The sequence below is a fragment of the Balaenoptera borealis genome, assembly GCF_965194805.1.
Source record: "Balaenoptera borealis genome assembly, chromosome: 17".
Classification (NCBI taxonomy): Eukaryota; Metazoa; Chordata; class Mammalia; order Artiodactyla; family Balaenopteridae; genus Balaenoptera; species Balaenoptera borealis.
The window spans coordinates 32,648,368-32,666,800 of record NC_138876.1 but is presented as its reverse complement, the minus strand read 5'-3'; the positions used below and the strand labels follow the sequence as shown (position 1 = coordinate 32,666,800).

At 32.2% G+C, this 18,433-nt stretch overlaps 1 protein-coding gene and 1 long non-coding RNA gene across 27 annotated transcripts in view; both read left to right on the top strand.

The window, feature by feature from the left end:
• Positions 1 to 18,433, top strand: part of RIMS2 (regulating synaptic membrane exocytosis 2) — a 590,702-nt gene that overhangs the window by 460,316 nt on the left and 111,953 nt on the right. For 10 of the 26 annotated variants that reach the window (XM_082364215.1, XM_082364205.1, XM_082364200.1 and 7 more), the window contains one exon: positions 976 to 1,148. The exons of 14 other annotated variants lie outside the window; for them this stretch is intronic. In XM_082364215.1, coding sequence (XP_082220341.1) covers positions 976 to 1,148 — 173 coding nt within the window. Of the gene's footprint in view, positions 1 to 975; positions 1,149 to 2,036; positions 2,289 to 18,433 lie in introns of all 26 variants that reach the window. 2 more of the 26 variants (XM_082364194.1, XM_082364197.1) reach the window with 1 other exon arrangement.
• Positions 12,998 to 16,588, top strand: LOC309615216. The gene is made up of 2 exons (XR_014236639.1): positions 12,998 to 15,125; positions 15,443 to 16,588. It is a non-coding gene; the product is annotated as an uncharacterized lncRNA (long non-coding RNA).

Genomic DNA, 18,433 nt, shown 5'->3' with positions numbered 1-18,433 from the left:
CTCTTAACCTAGTAATAGCCATCAGGTAGTAATCATACAGTAATAATACTGGCTGCATTATTTTATATTATACCAGATACCACACATGTATTATTTCTAATTTTCAAAACAGCCCTGCAAGGAAGATATTATTTTCCCTATTATTTTATAAACAGTGTTTTAAAGGTGAAATAATTTGCTCAAGTTTACCCAGCTAGTAAGTTTTCCTTACTCCACATTTTTCAGACTTCAAAACCTATTCTTTTTTACATTCCACATGTCATTAACATAAAGCATTTATGAAGGTTTTCAATTTATCAGAATATTTGAACACCCAGAACACCCTGCACCCTGGCTGTGCCAGATGACCATCTGATTATTTCAGTTCCAGGAAGTTTGAACTATTGTAAATAATAACGATTTTTTCTAGTACTTCTAGGATTCATCAAAATTCCAGCAACCATTCAGAAATTAAACTTTCTCTTTTCTCTTGGCTTTTCTTTAAAAAGTTAGTGTTTTAATAATTAGATTTTATATTATCTCTAGGTTTTCAGTGAAGCATAATGGATTAAAGAGAAAATTGATGCTACTAAAATTGGTTTTTATAAGTTACAATGGCAACTTCATCATACTTTTTTTTTCAAATTTTATTCAGAAATAAAAAAAATTTTTCTTCCTAATATTAAGCCAAATGTTTATTTCCCAGATTTTACCTAAATGTTCTTCCCTGAGGCCATTCCTGTTGTGAAACTGTTTTAATGGTCTTCATTGGGGTGTGGTAAAAATTCTCTAATTGTCATTGCTAAAAACAAGGGTTTCATATAAACTGAATTTTTCTTTTAGGATAATTGCCATTCACTTTCATTTTATATGCAACTGAGTGGGGTTTTGCAGTATCCTCTGTGGACAATTAAAGTGCTGAAATAGGAGAAGCGAATAATTGCTTTGTGTGGTAATACTGACGACTTCTGCGTATTTGTCAATCTGTGTTAACAGTATCGATCAGGATGGGATCCTCATAGAGGGGCAGATAATATTTCCACTAAATCTTCGGACAGTGATGTAAGTGATATATCAGCGGTTTCAAGGACTAGTAGTGCTTCTCGTTTCAGCAGCACAAGCTACATGTCTGTCCAATCAGAACGGCCAAGAGGAAATAAGAAAATCAGGTGAGTAAGGGGACTTTAAGCAGGAAATTCCTCTAAATATATTTTAGAAGGTCTTTATTTTTCTTTGGGTAAATGTAAAATCTTTTACTTCTAAAAGTTTAATATATATCATTAAGACAATAAGAACTTCTGTACAGATTACTTTTAATTATATTTTGGTCTCCATTTCAAACTTCTTGCACAGAAGAGTTTTACAGAACTTATAACTATTTTCTTACTAGATGATTTGAAATAATATCATTAGCTATTTTTTCATGTTTGTTATTTAAAAAGTAATTCTGTTATTATATCTTTACTGAAATTAAAGTGATGGTTAAGTGAAGACCTGAATTTTTTAATATTCTAAGGAATATGAAAAATCATATTTTAGAGGGGATTTTTCCTAGCTGAATACATTTTAGTAATTCAGAAAACACAAGAACATTACTTTTTCAGTAACATGTTCTCCCATCCTCTTGAAAATTTTTATAAATGCATGGAAAAAGTTCTCAGTTTCTCAAGAAAATTTATAAATGTAATGTATGTTTGTTAATATAATTTTCATTTATCACCCAACCTATAGACTTTATGGTCACCTGAGCTAAATTAGTCTTTTTTTACTCCTATTGGATCAAAAAAAACAATAATGGAGAGACCACAACTTTTTTCCATGCAATTTTGTAACAAGAAAATATGACTTAAAAACAGTTATGATTTAAGTGTTGCTTACACAGTGCTTCTCTGGTGTACACTGGAGAAAAAGTTTTCAATGCTTAAAAGATGTCATTTTTATTTATGTTTTAGTAGTTATCATTACTTTTCTATGTAATTTTGTATGCATTTTTTCTTGACTTTTTCTTTCTTTTTTGTGTTTATTTGCATGCCTTCAATTTATGTTGCTTTCAAAAGGCCAAAGGGAATAGAAGAGGGAGGGAAAGAAGGGGATAAGCATGAAGAGATAGTTCATGAGGAGGAAGAGGTAAAGGAAGAAAGAATTAATGAGAATGAGAAAGGGAAAGAGATTACAAAAACATGTAATAAGGAGAAAAACAGAGAATCAGGAGACGAGGAAAAAACACAAGATATACCTGAACAAGGGAAAGAAAAAGAACAGTGGAATAAAGAGGATTTGCAAAAGCAATTCTCGCAAGATGATGACAGGTAAAATTTGCTCATTTTCGTAGACATTTCCCATTAGTAATGTCCTTTCTCCTACTCTTAAAAACTATTTTGCCATTTACATTTGGTTTATTTTCTTGTGTTTTATCTATTTAGCTTCTAATGCAACTAATTAATGTTAGCAAATTATTACCTAACAGATTGATTTATTAAACAGTCTTTAATTTGTATACCATAGCTCTGAGAGTCTGATTTAATTGGGTTTTCAAGTTCTTTTTGACTAGGTGGATCAAAGGTAAATCTCCCTTTAGTTTTTTTAGCATGAATTACTGTATATCTTCCTCATTTGTAGAGTCAAACCTTTAAAATGAGGTTCTGAAGGGGCTGAAAAAATGTAGCCTGCACTATAAGAAGTACTATATACTAGAACTTTTAAAATGAATGGCAAAATAGGTAGCAAAAAGTAAGCTTTATTCTGTCTCTGAATAAAGAAAAAAGCAAGTCCCTTGCCTCATCATAGTTATCTGGTGGTGTCTAGTGCAGTTCTGATTCCAGAGGAAGATTGTGGAGTAGGAACAGTGCTCTTTGATACTCTGAGAAGATAGAGGCCTTGGGGCTTATTAGAAGGCAGACATGTTGGCTTAGGCCCCTCTAGAAATTCATTCAGCTAGAGAAACTGCCAGAGAAGGAGTTTTGAACAGGGGAAAAAGGGAAGAAACATAATCAGCAAGGCATAACAACAACTATGTTTTCATTTTCATAACACAATGCACTAAGTATGAAGCCATCTTTACAGTGCTGTACTGAAAGTCACGTCGGCACAAGTCCACAATAGACTCCATCCTTCTGCCTGAGGAGATGAGATCTGTCTAGTTACATTCCTCTGAGACTGAGAATTGCAAATCATGTGCATTTTGGAGGAATTTGGTTTTCTAGTGATCCGTCCAGACCTTGATTTTGTGCTAGTATGCACTTGGCATAATACTCACCCCGATTGTAAGCCAAATTTTGCTTTATTGTATCTAAATCCAATCTCAGTTTGTGCTTTACTCAGAGTTAATGAGAAAGATAATTGGAATAAATGTTTACCCCCTGGGTATAAAATTCTGTGGTCTAATTCTATGACACTTCACTTTCTGTCTCAGATTGGTATATTTAACTATATCTGTGATCTATGAAGGTTTCTATGTAACAGACACAAAACCTAAAAGTAAATCTTAAATTAGGCATATTTTGTAATTCAAGTCTAAACTAGTAATTTCAAGTCTATCTTTGTTGTTTATCTAACTTTTGATAATTACATTACCTTATTAATGAAGACCATTTTTCTGGTTTGTTTGGCATAGGGTCATTTCATCATTAATTCACAGAGAAAAGCTTTCCAAGATTTCCTTGGAAAGAGACACAGAGTTTCCTTTCTTCCAAAAGCAGAGCAAAATGTGAGCCTCTAATGTGTTTTCCATTCTATAAACTGTGTAAAGGAGAACACATGAGCCCCTTGGTGTCTGCCTGGAGCCAAAAGCCTATGTTAGCATATCTGGCTTCGTGGGGAAAAGTTTGAAGAAGATTATAACCTTGAGTTCTCGATTTTTTAATATTACTTTCTTCACCATTTTCTTCTTGAAAAGACCACATTATTTTACACAGGAAAGGGAAAGATGGTATATTCCTAGCAATGAGTCATCAAGGCATTGTACTCTGCTTAAGTAACTATATAATACTTTCGCAACTGTAAACTTTAGGGGGCCAGGCTGATGTCTCTAGGGAACATATACTCCATACGAAGGCAAAAAGTGTCAACTGCAATTATTTGTGAGAAAATGCTGGTGTTGCTAATTAATTATTGCAGCATAGGATCTTGAATTTGCTTTCATTTCTCAGAATAAAATGAACAGTCTTTATTCCAAGAGAAATTATGTCTGAGTACTGCCAGTAACATTTTGTTTTGGTAGTTGATGAACAGAATCATAGATTGTTTAAATGCCAAAAACAACTTATGTGCTTATACAACATTATTGGAAATAGTCTTATTCTATAATGCATCATTGACATTTACTTGTAATCCAACTTTTGTAAAGGAAAAATTTTTTTCTGACTTCAGGGTTTAAGTATCTATAGCAATGCTGGTATACTTAATTTTAACACAGTGACTACAATGAACCAAATCCATTTTAGTTGCTATTTTCATTACAGTAATTGTATCTCATTGTGTGATACAGAATTATGTTGTTTGTGTTATAGTAAGTCTATTAAAGTAAGTCTTCTGAATGTACTAGTAGGAAATGAATAGCAAAAAGTAAATTCAAAAAAAGGTCCATTAAATATTTGAATATAATATTTTTTCAAAGTTGATTAATAAATAATACATTCACATTTAGCTATTTATATTTCCACACATGCATGTTAACCTGGTTAAATGCCCCCCTATCATTAATGATTATTTGGTAATCATTTCTTGAAAATCCAAAATTATATTTACCATTTAAAATATTTTTCTCATTCTGTGTACATAGGTATGCTTTAAATTTTATATCTATCTACATTTGCTGATTACATACCATATATATGTGGTAGGCTGGCCCAGAAAAAAAGTGTTCAGATGTAAGGAGAAATCATTCGTTCAACCAATATTTATTTAGAAATTTTCTCAGGCAATATATACTATGAACTGGGGGATAGAGGTGAAATTAAGCATTTCTAAACTTCTAAGCCTGAGGGTGAAGCAGTTTCTTAGACTTGTGTGGATGGATGTTTAAGGATAGCTCCATATCCAGAAAATTTCATCAAGAAACGTAAACTAATTCACAAGGATATTTGATGAAAGAATTTGGCACAAAAGTGGAGATCTTAAGTAAATCTGCAGTGGAAGATAGAAAAACAAATATTGAACAGTATAGTATTGTTAAAACCAACAACATTTGGTAGCTTTGTGATCAAATTACTCATCCATTCCCCCAGGTTCTGTTCTGGGCATATAAGACAAAAGAAAAAATAATTCAAGAAACTCGTTATCTATAAATTTTCATAGATAACCAAATAAGATATACCGAGCCTCAACAGATTGCCTGCTTCTCAGATCCTCTCATATTTTTGTATTACCCAGCTTTCCTTTTAATAGAAATGTTATAGTTTATAATGAATGCACTGCCTAAAAACTTTATGGCTTCATTATTGTAAAACAGATTCAAGATCTACGGTAAGAGTGAAATATTCACACAAAGATTTGCATTAATGAAGACTACACAGAAAACCTTTTGTGGATTTGTGTGGATCTGATATTTAGCAAATTTTTGTGCTTTACATTCTTACAGAAGAGTCAATTTAAAAATGATTATTTGTAAGACCAAAATATAAATTAAAAGTTTCAAAAATCAAAAAAAAAATTTTAGTTCTCAGGCATGTCTATAAACGGTATGGAATTATGTTTTCTCTTTTTAAAGAAAACGTTCTTGAGATAGGAAAATTTTTTAAAGGAAGAAGGTGGCATCAGTTCAAATATTCATGAATAGCTGTTTTTAAGACTTAAGCCATCTAAATTATCTAGCAAAAAGTTCTTATAGTCTTTAAAAGGGCAAGCAGAATAATTGTTAATGAAATATTTATTACTGCTAACTTACAGATCAGAGTTACAGATAAGAGTTGAAATGTGATAATACATTTTCCTGACTATGTAATATAACGACGTGTACCGCATATTTACTCCTATGTTATAGACCTCCTCTGTTTTATGATTGTGCATAAAAAGGGGACTTTTTAAAAAAACACCTAATATCACTCTTAGAATTTTGATCATATAAGGACCCAGGAATTTGCATTTTTAAAACAAACACCCCCCAAGTGGTTATGATTCTGTCCTTCCTCTCTTTTGGGTTGCTTATATTTCCTAATGAATGCTACGGTCAGCTTGTCAATTTGGGGGGAAAAAGGCAGCTGCGATTTTTGACTGGGATTGTGTTTAATTAGATCAATTTGGAGATTTTTGCCATCTTAAAAAATGTTGTCTTCCAATCCATGAGCACAAGGTGTTCCATTTATTTATGTTTATTTTCTCTCGATGATGTTTCATAGTTTTCAGGGAACATATCTTATGCTTCTTTTTTTTTAATTTATTCCAAGTATTTTATTTTTGGTGCTATTGTAAGTGGAACTCTTTTGTTAATTTCATTTTGAGACTGATCATTGCTAGTAAATAGAAACACAATTTATTTGTATAAATTGACCTTGAAACCTGCAACTGTGCTGTATTCATTTATTAGCTCTAAAAGTTTTTAGTTATTTCTTTAGGATATTCTATATGAGATCATGTCATCTGTGAATCAAGATTACTTGATTACTTCCTCCTTTCTGATCTGAATGCCTTTTTATTTCTTTGTCTTGTCTAATTGACCTGGCTAAAACCATCACTACAACGTTAAATAGAAATGCTCATGGAAAGTTCTTAAAAGAAACAGCCTAGTAGAATTACTTTGCATTAGCTCTAAAAGCATTTTTGAGGATGTCTCCTGTGCCACTCATCCATTTTAGAATAGTCTATATGAAACTTTCTTTTAAAATTTTGTGAGTAGCTCTCTTAAAGAATAGATGTATCTACTTCACTGAAAACAAAACAATGTAATCCATTGTATGTTCTCTTTATCTAGTCTATCAGGAAGTTCAAATTCATAGCCAAAGACATGATAATTCCATTCAATTTCTTGAACTACATTATATTATAATCATTGTATTATATATAATAATTGATATTTTTATTTTTGCCTCTTTTTTGAGGCTTTGCTCCTTTACCTCTATTTTATTACAATTGAGTTATGTAACTATTTAAAAAAACTGCCTCAAATTGTATATGCTGCTAAATTGAAACAGTTTTTATATAGTATCATGCCAACCTTTAGAATTCAACACCTTTACATTCTCTTCTTGAAATGCTCTTTTCTCTGAGCTCTTGTGATTGTACACTCCTTTAGTTCTCTAGCCATCTCTCTGATCACCTCTGTCTTCTCTGGGAGCATTCTTTCTGCCCCTTCCGTGTTGACATTTTCCAGAATCCCATACTAGGCCTTCTTTTCTTTACGTGTTCTATCTTGATGCTGCCTTCTATTCCGTGGCTTCCAGTAGCATCTGTGTATTGATGGCTTCCAAAACTGGATTTCCAGCCCAGGTTTCTTCCTTAATCATCTGCCAGATCTATCCAGTCCTGTCCTTGCCATCTTCTTTTCTGTCCTGGGGACGTACCAAACTCAGCATGTAAAATTAAATTCATCATACTGTCACAGAACAGGCAACTACCCACTTAATAACCCACTCCTCCTTTTGTGCTCTCTCTCGGTGGGTGGCACCGGCATCCTCCCACTCGCCCAAACCAGGAACCTAGGCATCACTCGACTAGTCCTTCTCCACTGAGCACGATTCCCTCCCTCCAATCAAGTCTTATTAATCTTAATGCTTAATTATCTCTGAAGTATTCCATTTCTCCCTAACCCTGTATCTACTTCTATAATTTAAGCTATTATCTCTTATGGAGATTAGTTTAGTAGTTTAGTTTCATAGATTAGTAGGAAAATCTTGTCTTTTAAAAATAATAGCCCTTAAATCTGAACTCGTTATGCTAATAGCATAAAAACATGAGTAGTCAGTTTTTCTGAAGTTGTTCCTTTGTGAATTGTATACTTTTAATAGATGAATTTTATGGGATGTGAATATATCTTTTAAAATGCTCAAAAGGTCTCTGCAAAAAAAAAAAAAAAATCTGTAATTTGTGTTGCTTCTTCAGTAACTATTATGAGTGTAGTGGTGATAAAATGCAGATGATATTTTGTTTAGGGTTAAGTTTGTCAAGTATGTCTTTTTTTCTATTCCAATACTTCTTAAGAGCCACCTTTCCTTAAAATGTTCATCTCTCTCTTTTTTTAAAATTCTTGCATACATTTTTAACATCACCAGGGTGCTGAAGATGAATAAAACACAGACCTTATTCTCAAGAAAAGACGATGATTTACTTTTCCTTCTTTTTGCAGCCCCAGATTTATCCTTTTCACATAAATATAATTGTTGGCCTAAAACTCTGAAATAATTCTCCCTTTCTATGTGTCTCTGTCTCTGTCTCTCTAGATAGATAGATAGATAGATTCCTCAGTTAATAAGTAAATAAGCTATTCTCATAAAAATTTAGGGAAATTTCCATGTGTGGGAAATCTGAGTGTGCCGTGACTTCACAGTCTCCATATTGGATCATTGAAAGTGAGAAGTTTGAGATTTGATCATGTATATGGTCCGAAGAGAAAGGGCATTTGAAGATGCGGAAGGCATAGGTACTAGAGTAAGAACCTGGAGATGGAGGAGGGGTTAGAGTCAGAAGCATAGGTGGACTCTCTGTTGGCTCAAGCCAGATGAAAGACAGATAATAAAATAGATGATTTATTAGACAGGGAGCTGGGAAGTTGGTTGTCACTGCCTAATGGCCCTAATGTTCTCAAACACATAAGAGGAAAGAGTATAATAGTTTGGAAGTTGAATTTGAGATTTAATTTGAAGATTTGGAGTAATCACTGAAAAAAATAGGGGAAAGTAGCTTACCAAAGGCAAATTTAAAAGTTGATGAATAGTTCTGCAGATCTAGCTGAGGGTTGGAGACCAGCAATTTCAAGAGACACCAATGTGGGAGAGTAGTGTGATCTTTTCTAGCAGCACTGAGCCCATCCAAGTGGAGAAACAGAACTCAGATTGTAGCATTTGTGGAGAAGTGGGAGTTTTGATGGATGGGGTTGTTGGAAAAATAGCAGTGGAAAGCAATTGAGGGTGCTTGTGTAAATGTTAGTGCTATAGACAAGAGTGAGGAAAAGTCCAGATGGGAACTGATAGACTAGGACAGTATAGAGAAAATCCAAGAATTGGAAAACTAGATCTTGTAGTCAAAAAGTAAGTTTAGGGTGTTAGGAGGATAAGCGGTTTTAGTTACAGTATGTCATTGAAACAAGATTTTGTGATGAAGCTATTTTCGTTAGTTGACAAATCCTAAGACATAAGCATTGGAGTGAGCAGAGGAGTGGATGAAAAGAATAAAAATGAAGGTAACTGGAGATATGTGAGTTTCAGAATTATGAGGCATCTGGTTAGGTCTTCTTAATGAATACTTATATTTCATACTGTTATGAGAATTTGGGAATTGAAAAGAAGACTGAGCCAGCTCCTAAAGACTTCAACGAATGAGTCAGTGACCATGAGGTCATCAGATGACAGGATGAAAGGGAAAAAAGGATTGGTATATGTCAGCATAGCCAGAAGTCCTAAGCTGCAAAGAAATTTTAACTTTTAAATAAACTAGAAGAGAAATATATTTTTTAAAAGTAGTCAGTAGTTAGAAATATGACAACCTATGAAAAAGGATAAGTATTTGGCACTAGAGGGGATTTCAGGGGAAGCAGTGTGTTCAAGAAAGCACCAGGTTTTAGTTAAGATGGTAGTAAAAAGGGTTAGGAATGAGTGGTCAGGGGATAGCTTTGTAACAGCGCCACCTGGCGTTGCTTTGCTGCTGGTGTCACCACATTTTCAGAGCGGTCTACAGCTAACTCGTAATATTTATACTTCAATACCACATCTCTATTCTTTGATATGAAATCGGAGATCGGTGTTAATTAAAATTTACTCCCACATCTTACATAAATTAAAAAACTTATTCAAAGAGTAACTGAAAGAGACTTATTCGATTTAATTGACTTTGTAGTGTAATCATTATTAGCAATTTCTGTTAATCTGTATTTCTCTGGTGACTGGTTATCACACAGGAAATCTTATTCAGAGATGCCTACCCAGATTCATTTTTACTGATGAATTAATTGCATTCTGGTTAGAATAGCAATTTAGGATTATATACATTTAAAATATCCATTAGCATTCATTTACATATTAAACTTTTGTTTTCTGGCATTACCACTATTGATTAACCTATAGGTAAATAATGTTTCTATTTACTTATCTGCTATAATGGATACAGTTCATTTTTATTTATAACATTGTTAACATTTATTTCTAACATTTTCTCCACTGGCTGTATGTTAGAGAGTAAAATAAATTTAGTGTGAAAGTAGAGAAATAATTAAATTGGAATGACTTCTACCATACAAAATAATAGCAGTAGAAAAAACTGCTGCAGTAGTTTCCATCATATTCAATATTTATTTTTACAAGCCAAAAAGGATGATTAATTCACAACTGTTATTCTAGACTACATACAATATTCTGACAGTGACTCCTAATAGAACTACAGGTATCCCTCAGGATGAACAAATTTAACATATAGAAGTTTGATTTTTCTAGAAATAATAAAAATAATATCAAGTTTGAAGTCAAAGGATTCCCGTGCATGAGTATTACTGTGTTAGATGCCAGTATATCAGTACAGTGTGGTACTATATGGTGTGACTTCATTTTCAAACGCTGATTCTCCATATAGAAAGGGGGAATCTAGTCTTAAGCGATCAAAAGTCAAAAAAAGAAAATCCACAAACACCCAGCCTGAGACTTTAGAACCTTAATGACACAATTCCAATCTTTAATTTTTAACCTTATCTTGACTTCAGTCTTTCACATTTACTGGCCCTTTCCCTCACAGGCTCTTGCTTTTATTCCTTTGTGTATATGCTCATGTTGCTTCTGATGTCTAAAGCATAGTTTCTTTCTTTCTCTTTATGAGTGAAGTATCTGCCCATCCTTCAATATTCAAGTCAAATACAAATTCATCCAAGAGACACCTCCTCTGCTCTCCCTCCATAATTTATCTAATATTCTTTTACAGTAACAGTTTCTCCTGTGGTGCTCATTTTCCTCCCCTGTGATATAGTTAATTATGCATACATTTAATCTACCACTGCTGAACATTAGTTAGCCTTTTGAGGATATGTATTTATCTTTTTGTTGTCTTACCTCTCAATATCTACAATACCTCACACATAGTAGACACTCAATAAAAGTTTGTGCATGAATGTGTGAATCAGTGAGACCATAATAAAGCAGTGGAAGTTCAGAGGTGTGAAGAGCTTCTGACATAGTGCAGTACCCAAAATGCTCGTCTCAATCTTCTCTGACAACAATGACCAAGAGGTCACTTTTTTCCCCAGTGGAAAGAAACCTATTTATTTCAGAAGTCAGTGGAATTTACTTCAGAGGAGTTTGTTTTATGACACATATGTATTCCAGTTAGAAAAGATTTAGTTGGTTGGCTGGTTTACTGATTTGATATATGATGAATGATAATCATTATTTTATAGATAAAAATCCTGTATAAAGTCTAACAAGAATGGGAAAAAAACAGACAAGAAAAGATAGCAAAGCGTTCATTAGACAGTATTTGAAGATTAGACAAACTCATACCAATCTAATGTGTCCCAAAAGAATAGTGTAAAATGAATTCTAAAATCCTATTGAAAGGTGCAAAGATGAGAGAAATGACTATCATTTGAGGATGGCAAAAATAAGAAACTTTGTAAATTGGTCTTCTGAGACTTTCTATCAAAATATTTTGGATAGATGATATGTAGCACTTAATACTGAAGTTATCTGAAGACAACTGCATACTTTCAGGACACTAAGAATTAACCAACTTAATTTCACTATTTCTGTTTATCATGGAGCATGAATTACTACCTTCCATGATGCACCTGTCATGTGCAGAGACTTAGCTTTCCGGTCTGGCACGTTGGGGATTCAGCTGGCTTGCTTTGCAAAGTTGTGAATAAGAACTTGGTGCCATGTTACACTGACTCATAGTAAGCATAATATCACTTATCCTCATCCAGAATGTATTTTTAGTATTATAATAAGTAATACCTAAGTCCTCCGAAAATAAACATGAGAGATAATATAGCATGATGGCTAAAACTTAGCTCTGGATTCAGACAAAACTGGGTTGAATCCTAGTTCTGCCAGTTGCTAACAATGTAAACTTGGGCAAATAAAAACCACTTTCTTCACCTATATACTGGGGGTAATAATAATAATATTCTTGCAGGGTTGCCATCAAAATTTAACGAGATTATATCCTGAAAGCTTCTAACATCATTCCTGGCACATGACAAGCATTTGATATATAATAGGGGTTGATAAAGAAAGAAAAGGAGAGGAGATGGAAAATACATTTATGAAATTCTCACTTTTTAAAGCTTTTAGATCTGCATATTTCATAGAAACTTTCCTATAACACTTTGCCAGATGACAATTCAGAATAAGATAGATCCTTCTTATGTTTTGTGCAAGAGAAAATAATTTCTGAAATGCAAAAAAAGATTTTATTGTAAGATCATTTCACAAAGTAATAAATATAGTAGAGATTCTGGAAAATTTTTATGGGATGTGTTTCATAGTTTGAAGTGATGGACCTTTAATGGTCTTGGAGTTAAAATGATTTTATTCCTAAATTGCCTTCGTTTATTCAGCCAATATTTTTGAACATCTTCTATATGCCAGATTCTGTGCTAAAATACTGGTTAACAAGACCTAATTCCTTCCCTCAAAGAGCTTAAAGTCCAGAGGGGAGATAGAGAGGTAAATAAATGATTACAATATAGAGTAAAAGTGTAAAAAGTAATTTTAATATGTGATTGGATAATGCTTACCTTTAGTAAAACATTTAGAATAAGTGAACTGAGACAGGAAGAGACAAGTGACTCTTTCAGCATTATCCAGGATAGGAAAACAATCTCAGAAGAAAATCCACAATTTCTTGTAAGCCACTAACCATTTAAAGTCTTTCTGAATTAATAGCTTAAGAACATATTTGAAGTTTGTCAAATAGTTGTCTTAGCTCCGATGCAAACCAAGCATAAGGCTTTTAAAAAATCTTTAAAAAAATACAATAATTAAAACATTATATATTATTTTTCACTTGAGTCTCCTAGGTTCTCCTACTTAGTTTTGTTTTGTTTTTTTTTAATCTTCCTGCTATGTAAATCTGGAAGGGTCTGTCTCCAGCTAAAATCAGTCAGCAATGTAAGAATATGAAGTGTGAATACTTAGAAATATAAGAACAAATCTTTTGAATCAATGCTTTCCAAGTGCATTTCCAGAAATTCCCATGAACTGATGATTAAAAATAAATGGTTTTAAGGTCAATAAATTTGTACTACACATGCTATCCTTATCTTCGAGATTCATAGTATACATCAGCATTCTGAGAAGTTCTGCAAAAAAGTTGTTTAAGCCAGCATTCCCCAAACTTTATGCTGGACTATTTTAATATAATGTTTTCAAAATGTATTTGGGAAATATGCCTTAATCTCAATGACATGCTTCAATTTTTCATTTCTAACTTTCGCTTTCATTCTCTCCGTGAAATAAATATTTTTATTTTTGCTGAGCTTAAGCATAGAATTTTGGTACAAAATTTGGGATTGCCCAGAAGAGATCCTTGGAGCTGAGAAAACTTACTGTAGGGATTGATCTTGTCCCTAAAGAAGCAGACAGGTGGGACTAGGAAAAGAATTGTAAAATCAAATAGGAATTAGCAAATCCAACAAAAGGAGAAGTACTATCCAAGGAATATGGATAAGATTTATCTTTCAAGTAATGACAGTAATAGAGGGGATACATAAAAATAGCTTATATATTTCAACAAATATCATGAACATTGATCATTTTTGCTGACTTTTCATGTATATTTTAAAGTTTAATTCACTCTATTGTTTAGGGAATCACTTCAAATAAAGCAATGAAGCTGCAATGTAAAGAAATGGAGTTGATGAGTGGCCCATTTTATATCTTTTTCATCCTTTTCTATACTTGCAATAACACATTTGCTTGGAACCATTATTTTCAGAGATGAAAGGAGATTACAGGTGTAGAGCTTTATTTATGTCATATATACGCATGTGTGTATATATATGTATGTGTGTGTGTATGTGTGTATACATGCCATGCTCTAATCTAGCACACACTTAGTAAAAGTCTCCCAATTTCCCTCTTTATGAATTACTTCATCTTACTCTAACTTGATGCCTTCTTATTTCTAATTTTCTAGACTCCCAGAGTTGGTTTTACATTGTTATTTAACAGTCATGTAGTGCATGATTCCCATATCCAGTGTTTTAGCACGTCATTAAGCTTTAGTGTTTCCGCCATTTATTGGTATACATACTCTTCATTAAAAGAATTAAGTCTATACATTATATAGAATAAACAACAAAATTCTCTTTATGTTTAAGGATACATAAAATATTCATCAAGTTCTATCAATAAAATAATAAGTGAATATTATAAGGGACATATTTATGTACTCGTTAATATATAGCTACTTCATTGTGCTAGTATACTTTCAAAGTCTCCACCACTTTATTGTTATCATTGTTTTAATAAATAATAATGTTAGTATCATATTTGTAGAGTGCTTTATTGGTTAAAAACTGATTTTATATATCATACATATATCCAAATATGATTATATATAAGTATATAATATAGTATATTGATACATTATATACTTTAATATTATATGTATGCATTATTTATATGTTATGTACACATTATTTATATATCATATATACATATGTATATAGGATGAGATTTTAACAGTAAACTTGAGAGGTTGACAGAGGTTTTATTATTTACATTTTGAGATGAGGATTCTCCTGGTTTAAGGTTCTGATCTGCTCTAATAAAATAAATTTAAAATTTGGTTCAATCTGTACAAGTGGTTATCACTATAAAAATGAAAGGAAACTTTGATTTAGGCGTGCTGCTGTCAGATATTTAGGCGGTATTGAAATTTTAGCTTCATGGGAGCAGTGTCTTCATCCGTTCTGGCAGTGCTGTATCCCCAGTCCCCAGTCCCTAGTGTAGGCCCTCAACAAATACTTGTTGAAGAATGAATGGATCAACGAATGCCTAATTATTTCAGTATTTTTTTTTTTTTTTTAAAGTATTTATTTATTTATTTATTTATGGCTGTGTTGGGTGGGTCTTCGTTTCTGTGCGAGGGCTTTCTCTAGTTGTGGCAAGCGGGGGCCACTCTTCATCGCAGTGCGCGGGCCTCCCACCATCGCGGCCTCTCTTGTTGCGGAGCACAGGCTCCAGACGCGCAGGCTCAGTAATTGTGGCTCACGGGCCTACTTGCTCCGCGGCATGTGGGATCCTCCCAGACCAGGGCTCGAACCCGTGTCCCCTGCATTGGCAGGCAGACTCCCAACCACTGCGCCACCAGGGAAGCCCTTCAGTATTTTTTTAAAATGTGTTTTTTGTTAAAACAGCTGAAAGACAATGAATAAGAAAGACAATTCTAAAGAATATTTTAAAATATCAAATAATTAGATAAAATTAAGTGCCTTTTCCCACTATTCCTTTAACCACTATGAAATATTGTAATCATCATATTCCCTCTGCTTAATTACAATTTTTCTTATTAGTGATTCACAAAATCTTAATGTGAGCTTCTCTTTCATAGCTGGACTATAATACACAGAAAGCCACACATCATTATTGGAAGAGACTTTAGAAGTTATCTAGTACTCTGAACTTAGGAAGGAATCCTCCTATATCAGTGGTTCCCAAACCAAGCTCATAAACATATCACTAGGAGAGCTTTTTAAAAACATAATTCTGTACCCTTGACATGAGCATTCTATTCCAGTATATCTAGATGTGATGATCAGTAACCCTATACAATATCATTAATGGTTGATTGTCTAATCTGCCTGAAGAATTCAGAACTGTCTAACCTTATAAGGCAGCATTATATTCTTAGACATCTGTAACTACCAGAAAGACTTTCCTTAATTGAGCCAAAACCTACCTGCCTCTAACTTTAAAAAAATGTTCAATGTCTTAATTTGGAGAGTGATTATAAAAGTATTTACTTTATAAGTATTCTTTAATCAAACATATGTCTTATGCACTCCTTTGTATTTATATTTCACAACTTTAAGAACATGAAAACAGGATTGGAAGAGGGAGTTGTGTCAGGGATTATCATCTCAGAATTGAACCAAGTTATATTTAATCCACTGGTTTTATATATAGACACACTATATATATATATGAATATATAAATATAATGTAATAATAGAATATAATCAGTGGGATATATATAACCAACGTTGTATATAAATATATATGCATATGATAATTCTTCTTTGGTGCAGTTCTTCATGTTTTTTATAGATCCTTTATGCTCCAACCCTAGACTGCTGATCTCAAATTATGTGGGGTTTTTTTTTCAATACAACAAACTATTCCCACTATCAAGTTTTATTGAGGGCTACTAAAAGATGTTTAAGCAATTCATTGATTTTTTTTAAATCCACAGTTTTTAGTCTTTTACCACAGTATAAGGTAGGATAATGGAATAATAGCTCCTTTTTTTTTTTAAAGTAAAACACCACAAATAAGGGAAATGTCAAATCATGATCTATGTTGTAGATATATTGTTATGCAGCTTGTGTAGTTAAGTTAATAAACCTAGATTATTAAATATCTAAATTTGTCTCTAACAAATACATTGCTCTGATATTAGAATTCCTAGTTTATGTCAAATTTTATTTCTACATGGAAAGTAATTTTCATGTTCTCCAAGTGTGTTTAAAATATTCTTACTGTTGTTTTAAAATTATTATTTACCTTTAAAACAAAAACAGCACATACCTAAGTGAAATTCTATTTGGGCATTTTAAACGGTGTTTTTTCCCAGGATAAATGTTTGCCATGTTCCATTTATCTCTATTACATTTATATCTGCATTTCACTCACTATGTACAAATTGTTTCTCCATTTGAGGTTATTGCACAATTTAATATTAAATCAATACATCATACATCTTGTATTGAAAGGTTGAAAATAACTTCAAAATGTGAAAATTTACCTCTTTAGCACAATTTTAAAACATTATAAGTTTTGAAGTTTTAAAATTATTATTAAAAATATTAAAATTATTAAAATAAATTTTAAAATTATAAGTTTGTAACAATGATTTGTTTTAAAAAAACAGGAAAATGAAGATGAAAGAGGACTCACAGGTGTTCATCTCTGATATGAAAGACATTGAAAGAATTAGTTAATATATTTTATTTAAGAAATATATAAAGTGTGCTATAAAATGTTTTAACTAGTGTTTTGTGTAAAGTCAAATCTAGTCATTAGTAGTATTTAAGCCTTTAGAAATCTGCTCATAAATGTTAATATCTAATATTTCTGTTAGTCAAAGTAAGACTCCAGAACCAACTCCTTTACTTTGAAGAATCTGAGAGTGCCATTTTTCTGAAGTGATGGATTAGATATCCATGCCTTAATCATCAGGAGAGTTGCTTTGGAGAATAATAGACTAAAAATTCAATATTCCTACAATGCTTTTATTGTTCAATTTTGTTTTTTTCTTTTTTTAATTATTTAAATTTTTCATTTACATAAATTTCTAAGAAAAATATTTAAACCCTGATAGCTTTTTAAGTTTGCATTGAAGGATTGCAAATTTTTAAACTCTATTAACTATGAGAACACCTGTGAGTCAATATTGTTTATGAATTGAAAATAACTAGATGTATTATCTCAGACTATTACTACATAATAGTTTATAATAATTATTCCACAATGACACAATATAATAGTAGCACTCTGAAGCTGAGAGTATAAATGTATTTAAATTTGCATTCAATTAATTATAAATCGTAAAAATATAATCTTAATAATAATGATTAAATTTCTTAAACTTTTAATGAAATAAATTGCATAGGAATAACAGCTGTTTCTTTTTTTTCTTGTTTCTTTTTTTAAATTTATCTGTTTTTTCTACTTAATTAAAAAAATTTTTTATTGAATTATAGTTGATGTACAATATTATAGAAGTTACAGGTGTACAATATAGTGATTCACAATTTTAAAGGTTATAGTCCATTTATAGTTATTATAAAATATTGGCTATACTCCCCTTGTTGTACAATATATCTTTGTAGCTTATTTTATACATAATAGTTTGTACCTCTTAATCTCCTACCCCTATAATGCCCCTCCCCCCTTTCCTTTATCACTGGTGACCACTAGTTTGTTCTCTATATCTGTGACTCTGCTTCTTTTTTTGTTATAATCACTAGTTTCTTATATTTTTTAGCTTCCACATATAAGTGATATCATGTAGTATTTACCTTTCTCTGTCTGACTTATTTCACTTAGCAGATGACCCTCCAAGTCCATCCATGTTGCTGCAAATGGCATTATTT